This window comes from Colletotrichum chrysophilum, assembly GCF_026319265.1.
Source record: "Colletotrichum chrysophilum strain AFK26 chromosome Unknown scaffold_16, whole genome shotgun sequence".
NCBI lineage: Eukaryota > Fungi > Ascomycota > Sordariomycetes > Glomerellales > Glomerellaceae > Colletotrichum > Colletotrichum chrysophilum.
In genome coordinates, this window is record NW_026517303.1 from 225573 (window position 1) to 242195 (window position 16623).

General features: G+C 55.7%; 1 protein-coding gene across 1 annotated transcript; it reads right to left on the bottom strand.

Moving 5' to 3' along the window:
• Positions 1–207: 207 nt before the first annotated feature.
• On the bottom strand, positions 208–1203 carry COL26b_003027 (uncharacterized protein; the record flags this gene model as incomplete). Its single annotated transcript, XM_053175932.1, has 2 exons — positions 208–1097; positions 1173–1203. 2 exons carry the CDS (start codon positions 1201–1203, stop codon positions 208–210), a joined length of 921 nt encoding a protein of 306 aa, XP_053040099.1.
• Positions 1204–16623: the final 15420 nt, after the last annotated feature.

The window sequence follows — 16623 nt, forward strand, 5'->3', positions numbered from 1 at the left end:
CCAAAGTCCGACGGCCCCTCTCTCCCTGACTGTGCTGCCCCCCTTCTCCATCCAACACATCCCCCGCCAACAACCAACAGGGAAGAGTGAAAAAAAAAAGGTGTCATGCCGGTCTTTGCGTCGTTAAAATAATGATGAATGATGGTTGCTTCCAACACAAACAAAACAAGGCAGGCCGTGCCCCTAAGCCACGTCACCCCAGCAGGTCTATGTGTTGCGGCGCTGCTTGCACTTGTCGTGGAGGAGGTGGCCGTTCCGCGCCGTTGTTCTCGTGAACTCGGCTCCACAGTTGGGGCAGGTCGCCTTGGCTGCTTGGCCTGACTTCTCGCGTTGGTGTCTGAGGAGGTTGCTAAAGGTCGAGAACTGGCGGCCGTTGCAGCCGTGCTCCCAACATTGGGGCTTGGGCCGGCTCTGCACCACCCTCACGTGCCCTCCCTGGTCCGCTCCGGCTCCGGGCGCCATCGAGGGCGGCACGCCGTACATCATCGGGTCCTGGCTGACTGACAGTGGAGGGCGGCTGCTAAGAGGCGGTGTGTCAGCTTTCCTGCCCTGCTGCTGCTGCTGCTGCCAAAAGTAGTGGCCTCGGCCACCACTTCTCGGTTCGCTGCTCACGTACCCGTACTGTGCTGGTGGTTGGAACTGGTTGGAGTAGTCCATGCCGCCCATGCTGTAGGCCGGCGCCATCGGAGGGTACCCGCTCTGGTAGCCGTGGTCTGACAGCGGCGGGCTGTAGGAAGGGAGGTATGACGAGCTTCCCATGGTGGTCGTCGGCTCGGCGAGGAGCGAGATCGGGGCTGGCGCGGTGGTGTAGACGGGAACGCCCATCGTGCTGGAGACGTCGGGCATCGAGAGCGGTGGCGAGTGGATGTAGCTGTTGCTGCCGGCTCTCCTTACCCGTTGAGAGGTCTTTGAGTCCCGGCGCGCCTGGTCCCTCTGCTTCTTCAGTTCCCGCTGCTCCGGCGTCATGACCCCCCTTGGCGGGCTGGCCGTCACTGATCTCGATCCGCTGGGCGGTGTGAGGCTGGCGTCTGAGGAGCCGAGAGATGCGAGGTTGTGGCCGAGAAGCGTCCCGCTTGATTCGCCGCTGTGTTCGAGGCCTTTTGGTTATGCATGTTAGAGGCACGTCCAGGGATGAGCTGTTGTTGGGAGGGGAGAGGGGGGAGCTGATTTACCAGGCCAGGTGAATGTTGATCGGCTTCCCATGGTGAACGTGGGGTCGAATGGGATAGCAACAGTGCTGGGAAAGAGACAAAGTGTTAGAGAGACTGGTCAACGGTTTTCAACGTGGTTCAAGGTCCGGGAGCGCACCTCATGCTTGCTCCGTGTGGTAGTGGCGGCGATGAGGATGGGTGGTGGTGAGAGTAGGTGTCCTGGGCCGGGTCTACTCTGACTAGAGGCGTCGAGTTGGAAGCGTGCTGTTGGTGGTGTACCTCGTTGCTGTCGTTCCACTCTGCATTCAAGACCTCGGGAGGCAGGAGGGGGAAAGGCGAGTATCCTTGGGAGCTAGAGTTGGTTGAGAGGAAGGTGGCCGAGCTGGGCGGGTTGGGACTGATATAGCCGGAGGAATGAAGAGCCTCGGACCTGATGGAGGGGCTGGACTCTATCGGCAAGGTTCTGGGGGAATCGACGAGCTGTATGCTTGCGAACTGAGCAGTGGTGGCTGATACGCGGCTTCCTGCTCGGGATCTGGGTGGAAGTGAGTAAGAGTTCTCGCAACCCTGCTCGGAATAACTGGAAGCCATTGATAAAGAAGAAGGACGACTAGGAAGAAACTCTGGATGGCACATACGGACAAGGTGGTGAGGGTCCAAGGTCGATGATGTTGTCAGTGTCGATGGAGTGAGAGTGTGTGTATGTGTGTATGTCCAAGCGCCGTTTACGGGTGTATGTGTTGTTGGTATGTGATGTGGCCAAGTGACGATGTATCGGCGAGGCGGAGAGTGAGAAGGACTTATAACAGACCAATGTGAATCAGGCACCGAAGTTTTGAAGTCTGGAGAAGGAAGGATTGCTTGCTTGCTGGCCGGGTGGAGGCTTTCGGTTCAACTGAGATCACAGATGCTATACTTGGACATCATCAGAAGGTTAAAGATCTCAGCCTCACGGGTCCAGGAGCGGGCACTGGTCTTATAAATGGGAGTGGGCAGTGAACGACATGTAGTAAGTAGCGTGTGGAGTTATGGTATTAGATCCCGACCTTGTGTCGACGTACCGTCTGGCCATGCAGCAGCAGGGCCAGCAGCAGACGGAGGAGAGATGGGCATGTTCGAAGACAAGCTACACTGGATGGAGGTAGGCCCAGACGTGGTGGCAGGGGTTCGAGGATGAGAGAGAGATGGGATTATGGTGACCAGGATGGGGGAAGATGGGTACGGAGGTACAAGCACCAGCACCAGTGTGTGAGGAGGGGGGTGTGGTCCCAACGGTCGAAGAAGGGGAGGAGGGTAGGGGAGGGGAGGGGGGTGTTTTACGGGAAGAGGCGTATGTAGGACTCCCCTGGGGGTGTGTGTGTGGGGGGATGAAGAGACGGAGAGGAAGAGAGGCAGAGGTGAGCAAGGTGTGTTGCGTGTGTGTACTGTAAGTATGTGTGTATGTGCGGCGTAGAACGAGGAGGTGTGTGTCTTTGCGTTGAGTCGAGAGTGTGACATGCAATACCCAGGACAAGGACTCTGGGGACAGGGCAGGACAGGACCTGCTGGTGGAGTGAGGGTCAAGTGCAGTCAAAGGTGTCTCTCCCACTTCTTCCAGTGTCCAGGCCAGAGGCAAAGGCAAAGGAAGAGAGACCCAGAAAGACTACCAGAGTGATGGGCAGACGGGCACAGTCCAGTCTCCAAGTCCGCCTACCTGTCTTAACAATTGAAGAAAAGACATGGGGCTGTGGCGGGGACGGGGAAGGGATCGATAGGCTCCAGCATTTTCTGCAAAAGCATTGGCAGCCGCGGTATGAACGCCCCGGTCAGTACCCTCAACGTCCCTGCTTGGGATGGGCCGCAGGGCTATGGCTAGCGTCCTTCACCCTCGCAGCTTTCATATGCAGCAGAGGAACACACAGAAAGAGAGAGAGAGAGAGAGAGAGAGAGAGAGAGTTGCTGCACACCCGGCTGAGGCCAGACAGGCAAGGCAAGACGACAGGGCAGGGTATCCGTACCGGCAAGGAAAGGGTAACAAGAGGCAGGGAGCGGTATCCGTACCGTACCGTAGGTACCTGGCGGGGAGGGGAGGGGAGAGGAGAGATGACAATGACATCGCTCAAGCCCTGGCTGGCCTCAAGGAGACGGGCCACTGGGTCCTGAAGGGCACCTCGCGCTCGCCTTTACTCTTTCCCACACCAGGCATGTACACCAGGTACACCACTAAGCAGCCCGTAAACTACAGGGCGTGGGCGGGCCACTAGACTGGGGCGGGCTAACGTCGTAGTGTAGAACGGTACGGCAGCCCGTACCAGCTGGTCTGTGATCGGGACGAGTGGATAATTCAGTGACCTTATTCCCTATTGGGGCAGCTGTTTCGACGTCGACCGGGAACCAGGGCCGTGCTAAGGTACTGCCATAGTAGTCCTGCTCTGAGGACCTCGTCCAGGCAGAGACCAGGCAAGAAAGAAAAAGCAGATAACCTGTGGAAGACGAATCAATACGATCGGGAGGAACAGAAAGGAAGACGAGAGTGTGAGATTGCGAGATGCCCTCGAGGTGGGATCCTGGGACAGACAGACACTGGCTGACGGGCTGGGCTGAACCGGGTGCGTGTAAGAGGTTACCGAACAGCAGGCCTGGTTGCTTGATGCGCCAACGCCAGTGCCAATACCAACGAGCGCTTGCTTGTCTCTCGCCCTCCGCGCCCTCTCTCTCTCTCTCTCTCTCTGAGTGTGTGTGTGGCCTTCAGCTTGTCTTGTCCCAGGTACAGAGACTCGATGGACCCCAGAAGACGGACAGACTTGGGCCGGGAGCCAGTACGTCGGGACGGCGGTTTTGCGTAGCAAACCTAGCCCGGCACTGGCCAGCCAGGGCAAAGACATGATGCATGTTGGTCCGACGGGTTAATGTGTGTTATGATGCCTCTCTCATCAATTATTAATTATGTTTCCTTTTTCTCGCTCCCCGCCTGACCCCTTGGGCACAACCACGGCAGTGTCAGCTGGCGGATAGGACCGATGCAGAACACGCGACTGAAGAAAAAAGAATGTCTTCTCCTGGTAATCCTGTGCAATGTAAAAACGAACATCAAGACGGCCGCTCGGGACAAACCGTGGTCGACGGGGGTTCGGATTGGCGAGGCGAAGGAAGCAGCAGCAGCAATCACCAAAGGGTGATGTGCCTGGCAAGGGCACGGGGATAAGAAAGGTATGATTTGAGAGAGAGCAGCAGATGGGCTAGGTAGCGTCCGTCTCCATCAGGTTGCAGGACGGCGTCCATTAGAGAGATTACCCTCTCTTCTGCGATGTGGTGGTGATGGCGCGCACTCGCGCTCGTCGTCTCGCCTCGCGAATGCCAGACAGCGGACAATCGAGTGCGGGCAGGGCAGAGGAGAGGGACATGGAAGTCCTGGGAGAGAGACTGGAATAAAGGATCGGGATCCCTGCCGATGCTCGTGCACTGGTTGGTGTTGTGGTGGAGAGAGAACACTGCTGAGAGAAAGGAAGGGGACAAAAAAAAAAAAAAAGCAGCCGTTCGTCGATAATCCGAAGTGGGGACGGCGTGTGTGGTCGGGACAGCTGCCGGTACGTACCGCCAGCTGCAAAGCGCACTAGTCGAATCGGGCATGGCGGGGAGTGCCTGGCAAGGAACCAGGAAGACCAAGGTAGAGAGCACCACCACCACCACTTCATCTACGGACCGCAAGAAAGCAAGGTGAGCGCAATGGTATCCGCAAGGTGAAGAAACGATACCCCGACTACGGCATCCGTACCTTATCGTCCGTGCCTGACCGCTCCGCATCTCATCGGCCTTGCCCTCCGAACCTACCTACGACGCAGCGTGTTCTGTACGGATACAGACTCCTTCTTGGCTTCCAACCCGACCCGACCACGTTGGGTTGTCTGGCGGAGCATTGGTGAGTCAACCGCCGCAAGGAACTCCTTACCCACCGTGTCTGACTGCCCGTAAGATCAGTGACTCTTGTCTGAGGCGGATGCTGCTCACGAGGTGACAGAAGGCCCGTTCTGCTTATTGAAGAACCCCGCCTTGGTTCGGTTTCCAATTGTGTTCACCCACTCCGAGCCCGTACGCCGTATCCGGGGAAAGACATGATGGAATCATCAGCCCAGCCAGCTCACCCGCTCGCCTCCCAGTGTACCAGGATATTCCTCACATGTATCCGTACTTGCGAGCCGTATCCATTCCTTGATGGGGAGTGCGGTGTCGATGACGGTGCGGTACGGGACGCAGCCAGGACCAACCCGGCTTTCTGCCCACCCCGAGCACGCCAAAGTCCCTACGGACGTTAACTATGTCCATCTTGAATCCGACCGGCACCGGTGCCGCTGCGGCAAAGACAGCCAACCAACCCAACGCAGTTCAGCCCAACCTTGCCTCGATCGAGAAGGTTAGACGACGAGCGTGTGTAGCCGCAGCGAGTGCGCGGCATGCGCTAGGCGTTCTTGCACTGCAAAGCTGCAAGTGAGATGGGTGGTGGGTTGACCGGCGCTCGCCAGTTGGGCGTTTTTCTTGGGTGTTTATGGCTGCCTTCCACCACTGTCTGCACATGCTTCCTTTTTCTTTCAAAATTAGCAGGACACGGCGTGTTTCCACAGACGAACTGCTGCCCTTCAAGGCCTCCAGCCAACCGCCAGGCGACGAAATTGGCTGCTGCTGGACGAACGAGCGAGTGATGAACTGCAAGGAAGAGGCTTTCCCGCGCGGGAAGATCACATAGCGTCCGTCATCAGCAACAACCTTTCCAGACGCCACACCGTAGCCGTCCTCCTCCTGTTCCCCTACACCTAATTCCTTATCGATTGTCGATTAGGTTGTGAGGCCCATGTCCGTGGTCGACCGGAGAGGCCATGAGACATGACAAGACGACCCAGTCCAGTGGTGTGTCCTCTGCCCTGCGAATGCGTGCCTTACCTTGCCTCGCCTCGCCTTGCCTTGGGTCCAGCCAGGTTCGGCCGGGGCAAGCAAGCAAACATCACTGAGGCCGGTTTTTGCTTTTCTAGGTCTTACTGAGACGCACCTGATTGAGTTGTCGATCTGAGCTGAATGGTGGACAACGGACTGACCGTTCCGTGCGGCCATGACAGGAACGTGTCGCTGGCTGTTGTCTGAACCCGACATCTGGTCGTCCTGACTGATGGCTGTCCCTGACACGTTCTAGAGCCCTTCAGGGTGGCCAGTAGCCCACGTACTCGTCGTCTGTCCGCCGGCTATCAAGGCATCTCATCTTGCTCATCCTCATCCGAGCACTTTCCAAGAATATCACGGGACCTGCAACGCCAAGCGCCCTGTGCTGGTCGTTGGCTGTTATCAGCGCTTGATGTGCAGCTGGGGTTGTGGCTGTAGGGCGTAGGTGCCGACGGCGTGCAGCAGTGCCCATGCATGCACGGCATTGCCATCTTTGAGTTTGCCAGACCACGAACATTCCGATCATGGCACTCGTCTGCCGTTTCGAGTCTTGAGTCGCGGTGGCTGGCATAATAAGCACAGAGTAATGATTTGCTGCGGACCGGATGGTTGTAGTTCCTGTAGTTTAATTGCTGCAAGTGCCTGCCCCGGCCCCACTTGGCCCTCAGGCAGAGAGATTTGAGCCTGCACCGTCGGGACCAGGTGGCAGGCAGTGCTGCTGAAATCTTCCGTCCAGCTACCCAGCTGCGCGGGTGCCTCCCTGTCCCCTGCCGTCAATGTTTCAAGCCCCGACGGCAACAGAGTTTCTTCTCTCCACTCGAGCATTGCCGCGTCTGTCATCGCACCGCTTGCACTGCCGTCACCGCTGCAAGGCTTCAGCAACATCAGCAGCTTCCGCTTTGCTGGCGCCGTCGTCCTGAACCTAAGTTGCGAAGCATCGTCGCCCACATGCTCCAGACTGGCCGGGCAACACCTCTCCCATGCCTGGGCCGCGCTTGATCCTCCTGCACCTCGTCAACCCTGTCGCTTCAGCTCGCCAGCCTTGCTCGTCTGTCTCGTCAAGAAACGCAGACGCAGCAGTCGCAGACGCTGCCACTCCAGCTCCCCTCAGCTGCTGCTGCATCACCTGCCACTGCTTGGCTCTCTCGGTCCCAAGAAGCTGTCTGCTTGGGGGCCAGATTCTCGGTCCCGCCCTTGGTGTCGTTCTTGCCGTCATCTCCCAACGCCCCTCTCTCGGTGTCTTCCCGATCCCCCAGACATCACATGGCGCCGCCGACTGCACCTTGACGCCCCTAGGGCTGGGGGGCCCAGACATCACGCCCAAAGGCTTGCCGCATCTTTGCCGCGCTAAAGCTTGAAGCTCAACAAGACTCGCCGTCTCACGTTTGAACAACGGATAGGGCTCGTCCGGCGTCCCTGGCGTCACTAAACCAGTCTCCCGCGCGGGCGTTCAACATTCATTCACCATGAGCCACGCTTCTCCGCACCCATTCTCCCGCTCAGCAGCAGCAGCAGTCGACAAAAGTCCCCAGCACCAAGACGCCATACCCACCTACTTTCGTCTCCAACTTTGTGTGTGTACCTGCGGGGCATCGAATGCTGCTTTTCTTTGCCAACGTCTGGTCGAATGACGACACCGCAACTGGATAGCAACAACACCCTCTCCAAGTCCGGCTTCTATTTGCGCGACCACCGGCTTTGAAGGGGCCTCCCCCGCGTCCGTCAGCAGACAACACCCGCATAGCGGCACATACGTCAAATCTCCCACTACGGCACGTTGCGTCTCCCCAGGCTCTGGCAGTCCAGGAACAATAACAATATTGGAAGCACTCGGCCCTACCACCACCACAACTGCCACCATCATCACCACCACTCAACGGCGATCCCACTACTGGATATTGGAGAAGCACCATCTTGTGCCCTGTTATCGCCACACCCTTGAGCATGCTGTGCTGTCACCATCAGTGGCGTCTCAACTGTCGTGAGCCCACGCTGGCCTGCGTCGTTTCGAGTTTATCCAAAGACGTTCTCGTCGCTCCAGTCCCGCCCCAAAGCTGCAGATGGCTTTTCTGCGGTGTTCGAATCGCATCTGACCAGCGGCACCAGCACAAGCCGTGGCCTGGCGTCCCGAAGGCGTTGCACGTTCTAAATTAGACGGAGACACTAGAGCACGTCGGAGTTAACAGTGTGTATTTCACTGCTGCCTTGAGACTGGAAATGCGACCGTCGCTTTCAGGTCGGCCCAGAATAGGGCCCCAAGACGACCTTCGGACGACGGGCGCAGACCCAAATGAGGCCCGGGCTCAGGGACAAGGACAGCACCGAGAGCTCTCCCCTCGAGTCCAGTCGAGCGGACGACGTCCGACTTGACACTTTGGACGGGGAGGGGGGAGCCAAAAGTCCAAACGCTGGTCACCGACGGTGCAGCTCATCACCCAAACCGGCCAGGAAAGACCCTGTCACCGCGGCACCAGCGATCCACAAGGCTTAGACCTTGGGGTTGGGACGGCATGTACTAACATGTCGATGTTCACATCCGTCCGATTTCTCTGATGGGCAACCACTATGTCCGAAGTACCTTTGGCCACACACACCCAGCCCTCTCCGAACAGACCGGTCCATGCCCATCGCACCGCTTTGCTGGGAAGGGGTTGCTTGAGGGTGTGGACAATGAGCGTCTATTCAAGCCAATTGCCTCCTGCCCGCCAGTCTCCTTCATGCAGCGACGGCGTTCTAGCCGCGCACTGAATTGCCCCACGCATGCTGGGTGGTCTGTAGACCGAAACGTGCGGCCGCTGCTAACCAACCAGACGAAGCCAAGGGAGCACAGGCGGGTGGTGATATTGACGAGGGCAGAAGCTAGAACACCCTCTGTGCCTTCGACCGCTGATGACCAAGGAGCCTGTCATGATTGCTTGCCTCGCTGGCAGCGACAGGATCGGCGAAACACACGCTCACGAGAGAAGCACGATATCCGACTTGGGACTTCGTATCACCAGGTGTCACTGACTCAAAACTTGACGTGCGAGGTCTTGCTGGGATAGCCAGGTCTACTGAGAATCTATTGGAGCTCGAGAGACGCCGGGGAACGAGTGCCCCTTTCCAGTAACGGCGACAGATCGCGGATGGCTTTCTTCCAGCTAAACCCTGCAGGGCCGCGCCGTTGCAACCCATCTTACACAGCTTGCTCTAGGCATCTGGATAATCTTTGGGGGACCTTCCAGAATAAGTCGAGGCATCACCAGCCGACAACGACGACTTGACCAAACGGCACTTTGGCTGCGGTGTGTACACGCACAAGTGCAGGGTCCCCACGAATGCGTTCCCTGCCAAAGAACGAACCCTCTTCTGCGTCCACCAGGAAAGGACTAATCCGACCTTTTGAGTTCTCACTTTTGCGCAGGACAGCTACAAATTGCGCTCTCGTAAGGCTAACCTCCGCTGCTAGGCTGTCCTTGATTATGTGAGATGGGTCCAGAATGGAACGCACACAAACGGGAGGATCTAGGAAAAACGGCGTCAATCGTGTGGCTAGATATACGAATTGCCTTACTGGGAAAGCGTGCCCACTTTGGTCGCGCTCCCAGGTTTTTGCACACCCGGTTCGACAAGAGACGATCTTTGGTTTTGTTACCCAGTTTTTTTAGTGTTCTAGAAAGAGAATTTTTTTTTTTACTAATAAACTTCAAGGTATTAATAGATATACTACTATTTAGCTTTATCTCCTAAGGTTATAGATAACCTTAAAAGTAAAGATCAATATAGCTATAAAACTAGCTAAGCTAGTAGAGATTCTAATAATATATTAACTCCTCTATAATAATATCCTTATTAATCTGTTTTAAAACAGCTTAACTTAACTTTACTAATATTTATAATATAAAAATAGCTATAGCTAGTTATTTATATAATCTTAACTTTTAATAATATCTTTATTTCTATATATATTTTATTAAACAGGATATTAGTTTTAAAAGAATAAATAAAGTAGTTTTAATAAATAGTAAAATAAACTATTATTAAAGAGTTTAGTTTAATTTATTAAACTATATATAGTTTTTAAGAAGTTTAATTATAAACTAGTTATATATTATTTATATATAATAAGTTTTTAAAACTATATTAATAGTAATTAATAATAATACTTTATATTAAACTTTAGATATTATATTAATAGAGATATTAGTAATATTAGTATAGTAAATGGCTTTATTAGCTAAGATATAGTAGTATTAAGCGTAAGAGGATTTGTAGTAGTATAACTACTATAAGTACCATGTTAATTAGTCTCAAAAAGTCTCTTTTTTGAACTACGCAGCTTATATAACGCAGTTACCTGGGGCCGAGGCCCGCAGGCACGACAAGAGACGATCGATATGTGTAAGCCGCAAATCTACGGATCCGGCCGTCCACGGAGTCAGGCGGCTCAAAGCTCGTCTGGCCCCGCTGAGCACGGCACAAGCAGGTATCAACGCTGTTGTGATGGCTTCGGACGGCGTTGTTGAAGGCCCATCCCATCCCGGAGACCCTGTCGGCCATCCCAAAAGGGCATGTGGATTCGTGGAAGACAATCCGGAATTCCACACCAGCCCTTGCAATGGAAACGACAAAGGCCAATCAGCATCATCCTCACAGCTGGGTCTCTGTACACGAGATAGCATACCCAATCTGAGGAGGGCCTACCTGGAAGGCTTCGTTCGGTATTGACTGCCATCGTCAGAAAATTGTACTGCGCCGTTGACGAGCCGATGCGGGACGCGGAGAGGGCACAGCGGCACGGGTGGCCAGGCATACGCCGCACAGCAACCCTGCCCATGGAGAACTGCAACGATGGCTGCCACGTTGATGATTGCCCCTCAAAATGGAGACTTGCTGAACCAGGACCACCTTGGCTCAGGCCGCGGGCCAGGACGTGTAAGCTCCGAGAGTTCGGGACTCGCCCAACGACACGGTCGGACAACATGACGGGTCCCAACTCCGACGACCAGCCGCACACCTTCGACGTAAATTGATCAATGAGGTCAAGCTTGATGACGAATACGCTAGCCCGCCCCCAGTTGCACAGACGCCAGCTTTTTGCCATCAAGATTGCACCGCGTGCGAGAGCACCCACTGGGCAATTAAACGCCGTTGGGAGGTTTCTCCTACGGGCGTTGCTATGCGCCCTTTGCCATAGGTCCATCGAGTCTGACAATCCGTGTCTGACTTGCACAGCACACGTTCTCGAGGACAACTGCCTGTGGGGCAATGTCTCTTTGCAGACTCCCTCCGCATTACCCTCACACGAGACACGGCACACGGCAGACGACACTGAACACTCCGCCAACTCAGATGCCGCAGTCACAGAGACAATCTGCCGCACGAGCTTCGAGGTGCAAAAAGCTGGAGACGCTCCTGGCTCTGTAATTGTTAGCGTCACCGACTTCTCTTCACATGCCGCAGGCGCATGGTCTCACGTCGCAGATGGAGACGGTATGTTGAGTCTCCACAAGCCGCAAGGTCCTTTTGCACGGAAATTGCCCAAAGGCGAAAATCGGCCGCTTCTCTGCCTCGCAACCACGGCCAATCACCCACACCCGCAGAATGCGTTATGGTTACCACTTTGTAATGCGACTTCGGCCCCCAAAGTCGACAGTCAACTCGCAAACTGTATCGGATGCTCTGCGCCGATCCGGACCATGTCCGCTACCCCAGATTCCAATCAATCTCGCCGTTCCGTACCAAAAAGTCGCCGAGCGGGCCATTCAAGTCTCCGATTCGTCAACCACTCAGTTGACTTTGGCTTCTGAGAGAGCACTTCCTCAAGCCATCACAAACGCGGCTCCCGGTCGTCGGCCTCAGAGCTCGACGTTGAGATTGTGGTGAGCGTCCCAGAGCTTCGTCGCATCAGCACACGGATGTGCTGGGCCCGGCTTGCGGGCGCTCCTCTGATCTGTCAGCAGATTAGAAATGCGACCTCTGCGCGCGAGACGGGGCGGGCTGTTCCAGGCAACTGGTACTCTCTAGGACCAATGGCAACAGAAGTCCCGTCAACAATGCTGGCCGGTCATTCGCCGAAGAGTATGTGCATATTGCCTCCTGCCAACGAGCCATGAACCACGGCCTCGTAGGGCGACGAGCAGTTTAGGGCTGGGCCTGAATGATGCAGTCGTGTCACACCACACACGGCTGGCTGCATTGGCTGCCAGAGTGCACATAACTGCCTTCTTTGGTCCACTTTCCGCTTGTACAGGAGCGCCCGCAATGTTCCGGGGCTCTTGCTGCCGATTTGCGGATACAGGTATGCAAACGGGCGGCGTGGCCTGCAGCGACACGGCGACGTCATTTCGAAATGAGCCTGTCGCAATTCAGAAGCTCTCACGCGACGCCTCCTCCAGGAGGGACTTCTATTTTCCTTCTTGACGGTTTCGTCGACGCCGCTTTTGCTCAAGTTGAGACACACGCAGCGGATTCCGCACCCCCGGACGTCATATCTCGTCTAGAAAGGCACTTTCCTTCGGTTGCCCAGCTGCATTTCTCGCGCCGTGGCTGAACCAGACAAATCATTGTTCATGGCCTTCTTCTTCTCAGCACGGCTTTTACGCGTACACCTGCGGAAGCACATATCTCGCAGTCTCACATACTACCCATCAGACAGCAGCACACTTAGAATCCTTCCGCTGCCACCCCCAATATTCCTCCCAGCCCTACGAGGGACTGACCACCCTCCCTCTGTCGTGGTGTTGTGGGCGTCCAAAATCTGACATGCAGCATCGGATTCCAAAACGGTATGCTGCTGCCCACCCAGCTCTCAAACGAACCAGTTGCAATCATGTTGCCGCGAGGGGAAAGGCTTCAGCTCGCTGCAGTGCACCCGAAATGAAGAAGCCTTGTGTGCAGAGCCGTCATCTGCACCTTGGACGTGGCTAAGAATTGTTACATTTAGTTGCCCTTCACGTTCGAAATACCGCGACCGTGCCGCCCCCCCGACAGAGCAACAAACCTCACCATGCGTCGCAGCCCGGCCTCGGTCGCGTATGGCTAAGGCGGGCAGCAATACTGCTCATTGTCACACACAGACTGGCTAAGATGGACCCTCCGTGCGACCTCTCGCCGTTGTTTGGCGGGCGTGATATCAAATTTCCAAGACCGAGCCTGCCAATTGATGGTCTTGTCCACCCCGCAGAGATCGAACAGCCCACAATAGATTGGATTGTTCTGTCCGGCTGAGGAATGCAACGGTGCGACCCCTCCCGCCGCCTTTGATGAGGTTCGTTGTGCGCATGGATGATTTGGCTCATCGGGAGGATTCAACGTCTCGCCGCCGACGCTCTGCGGGGAACGTGACCAAGAGATGCCAGGGACACACACGCCCCCCTCCTGAAATAAACGGCGATCAAGCAAATCGGTGGAGGAGACCGACCGCTTTAAAAAGGCGCATTTAGCTCACGGCGATGCAGAAGCCCCTTACGATATACCACACATGCGGGCGTACCAACAGACGTTTCTTGGGCGCATCTGATCCTCCCATCTTCACCTGCAGCCTCTCTCGCTGTCCAAGACAGGAACAAGAGCCTCGGATGTGACGTCCTAGCACAAACTTTCCTTGTCAGCCACATCAGAAGGGCTCTGAGCCAATTGTCAGCGAACGCTGATGAATCAATTTAAATGGGGAACTCGGTCTCCCTACCGACTTGCCCATGCAGTAAGACGAGAAAGAACATTCCATGAGCCGTGGCAAGGTGAGACAGTCTCGGAAAAAAAAAAAAAGGTCCCATGGGCAGATTCAGCTTGCTTCGACGATTCAGATGACACACTTGCTGCTGGCTCAGTTTTCACTCTCGCGGTCGGACTGGGATGATTTGACCCCGCGGCTACTGGCTGCTGGCCGACTCGGCCCAGGCCCGCCGATGAAAGTCGGAGCAGTTGGATTGAAGGTTTTCGGACCTCGAACGTGACTTGCGAGCGAGATACGGGCGTCCGGGGAACTGGTAAGACGCACGGTTCGTAGGGCTAGACGATTCATGCGTCGTGGCTGATGACGGCCTGTTTACTGGCATGTCTCAACTAAGAAGGGGCGACGTCTGAGAGACTAGAGACGAAAATCCGATCTCGAAGCTCTGCGCCCCCAGTGGTTTGATACACCTCGTCGTCGTATTTCGGCCATGCAAAATGAAGCAGATGCTGGGACGAAAGACGATTCGTGGAACGAGACGGACCACGACAACAGACGGACGGGTGTATGTGAGATGGGCACGTATGGCTTGTCTCACGACACAAGTCAGCCTCGTGTGCGTGTGTCTGTCTACCGTCTTCCGTCTCTCGCTCTACTTCTCACCTCAGCCCAGTCCGACCTACTAGCCAACTCTCCCTCTGCTGTCCTTGACGTGGCTTGAGCGGGGATGCGGGTGATCCTCTCCAAAACTGTGGCTGAGGCTCCGGCGGCAACGAGGCGTGGCCGCACAGGGAGGCCGATCCCATGGGGCCACACGGACCAACCACCACACGTCGTCCGGACACTGGGGCATGACAGGTTCTAGGCTACAGAATTACTTTTGTTTCTATTTTGAAAAAAAGCACATCATCTCGATTGCTACTGTGCATGGTTCGGCCCTCTTTGGTTTCCTGTCGAGATCATGACCAGCGGCCGGCCAGAAAGGTGTCATCCGAACGGCCGTTTGTGGACTCTAGGGGGCCGGTATGGAGACTGAAAGATATTATTTACGAAGGATTTCAATCGAGAACGGGGCCCGGGCAGGATATCGCAGAACAGAAAGGCGACTGCTGTCGGTGAGAAGGATGCCAGCACTACGCTGTCGTCCTCCATCTCCGACAACTCCTGTCAAACGGATGTGGTCCGGACCACCGCCCCTCTTGGTCCGGACTCTCGCGGCGTGTGCAAGCCGGATATCTCGTTTCAATGTAGGGCATCAATCTCCCGCCTGTCTGAATTGTGTGAAGGAATCACGGGGTAGGGGTGGTGGTGTTCAACGGCCGCATAGAACATGTCATGAACCATGGCGGCATCCCGCTCAATTTCGATGAGATTGACTACCCTAGGATACCGCTGTGTTGTCTCCCATGAAGCGGCGGCGGCGGCAACCCTTGGGGAAAGATTCTTCAACAGTTTGACGCCCTTGGAGACCATGTTCTAGCCCTCTTCGCGATTTCAAATACCGCATCCCATGGGATTTGGCACAGTCCGCCTGTTGCAAGGAACCTGGCTGGAAGACGGCCTTGCGTGTTCTTCTCGTCCCCATCGGCCCCGACTTGGCCTGCCTCATTATCACGTATCGAAAGGTCCGCTTTAGCCGCTTCGCTGCCCATCACGAAGCATCACCATACGTGGCTCTCTACATCCGGACCTGCTGCTACCTGCCCGGTCCTGGGTTGACCCCTCTCATCAGCGACATCATTTCCCTACTTGGCAATGGACAACCCTCACCCCTCCCTGGCTGGCTGCAGCGACGATATTCTCAACAAAGTCTTACCATTGAACGACCTCAGTATAGCTTCCAGACCCCGGTGGCCAAATCTAACCCCCGTCATAGCTCCCTGAGAGAGGGGAGCGGGTGATGGAGGGGTATCGTCTTCCATCACTCCCCCCATTCACGCCCCCAATACCGTCGTCTTGAGTCTTCCTGTCCTTGTTCTTCCCTGCCCATGTCTGGCTGTCCTATCCCATCACGGCCCAGGTCTACCCTTCCCAGTGCAAGAGGCAAGGATCGAGATCCTCCCGTCCAACTCCTTTCCCTCGTTCTGGGTTTGAATTTTCCCTTGCCTGCGTGCTTCTACCCTGCCCCCCCCCTTTCTCCTGCTCCTGCGGCGGCAGGAAGAAGGGCCGTCAAGCTCAGGCCATTCACGGCCTCTTCCTGGGGTTTCCGTACCTGTACCTGTGACGGGGTGGCTGTACTCTCTACCTTGGCCGCCCCTTCGCCTTGTTCTTCCTCTAGGCTTCCTCCCTTGCCCCCGGTCCTGCCCTGCCGCTTGCTCGACCTGTCGGGCCCGAAGGAGACATCGATGCTGTATGCGGAAATGAGAGGCAAGCGCGGAGATGCGCGCTGCAGGCTTTTTTTCTGTGTCTAATCGACTCCATTGCTGCGGTCTGCGGCTGCGGCAGCTACTGCTGATGGTGATGCTGCTGCGGACTGAATCATTCGCTACGCGATGCTCATTTGCTTTGCTTCTTGGTATGTAATCATGTCTGCCTGCTAGTCTCCCCCTTCCCACCCTTTGCATAGTATCACCCGGGCTCCTCCGCGGGATATCTCGCGTCGAGGTAGGCCCGAGTGGGAGAAGCAGCAGCAGCCACCGCCATCGCCAAGGGTGTACTGCGCATACGGCAGGAACCTGCTGCATACATGGTGTACGTTTTCTAGGCATATGTTGGTTCCTACAACCGACGGCCGGCAAGGTAAGATAGATAGCTTCTGTCACGAGAGGAAGGTAAAAAAGAATTGAAGAAGCGTATTCGTAGAGGGAAAAGGGGGAGGAGGGGTGCGAGAGCATGCTGCTGAAGGCAGGCAAGTTCCGGCCAAACCACCTTTTGCAGTCCGTACACACACCTCTCTCTCTCTCTGTCTCT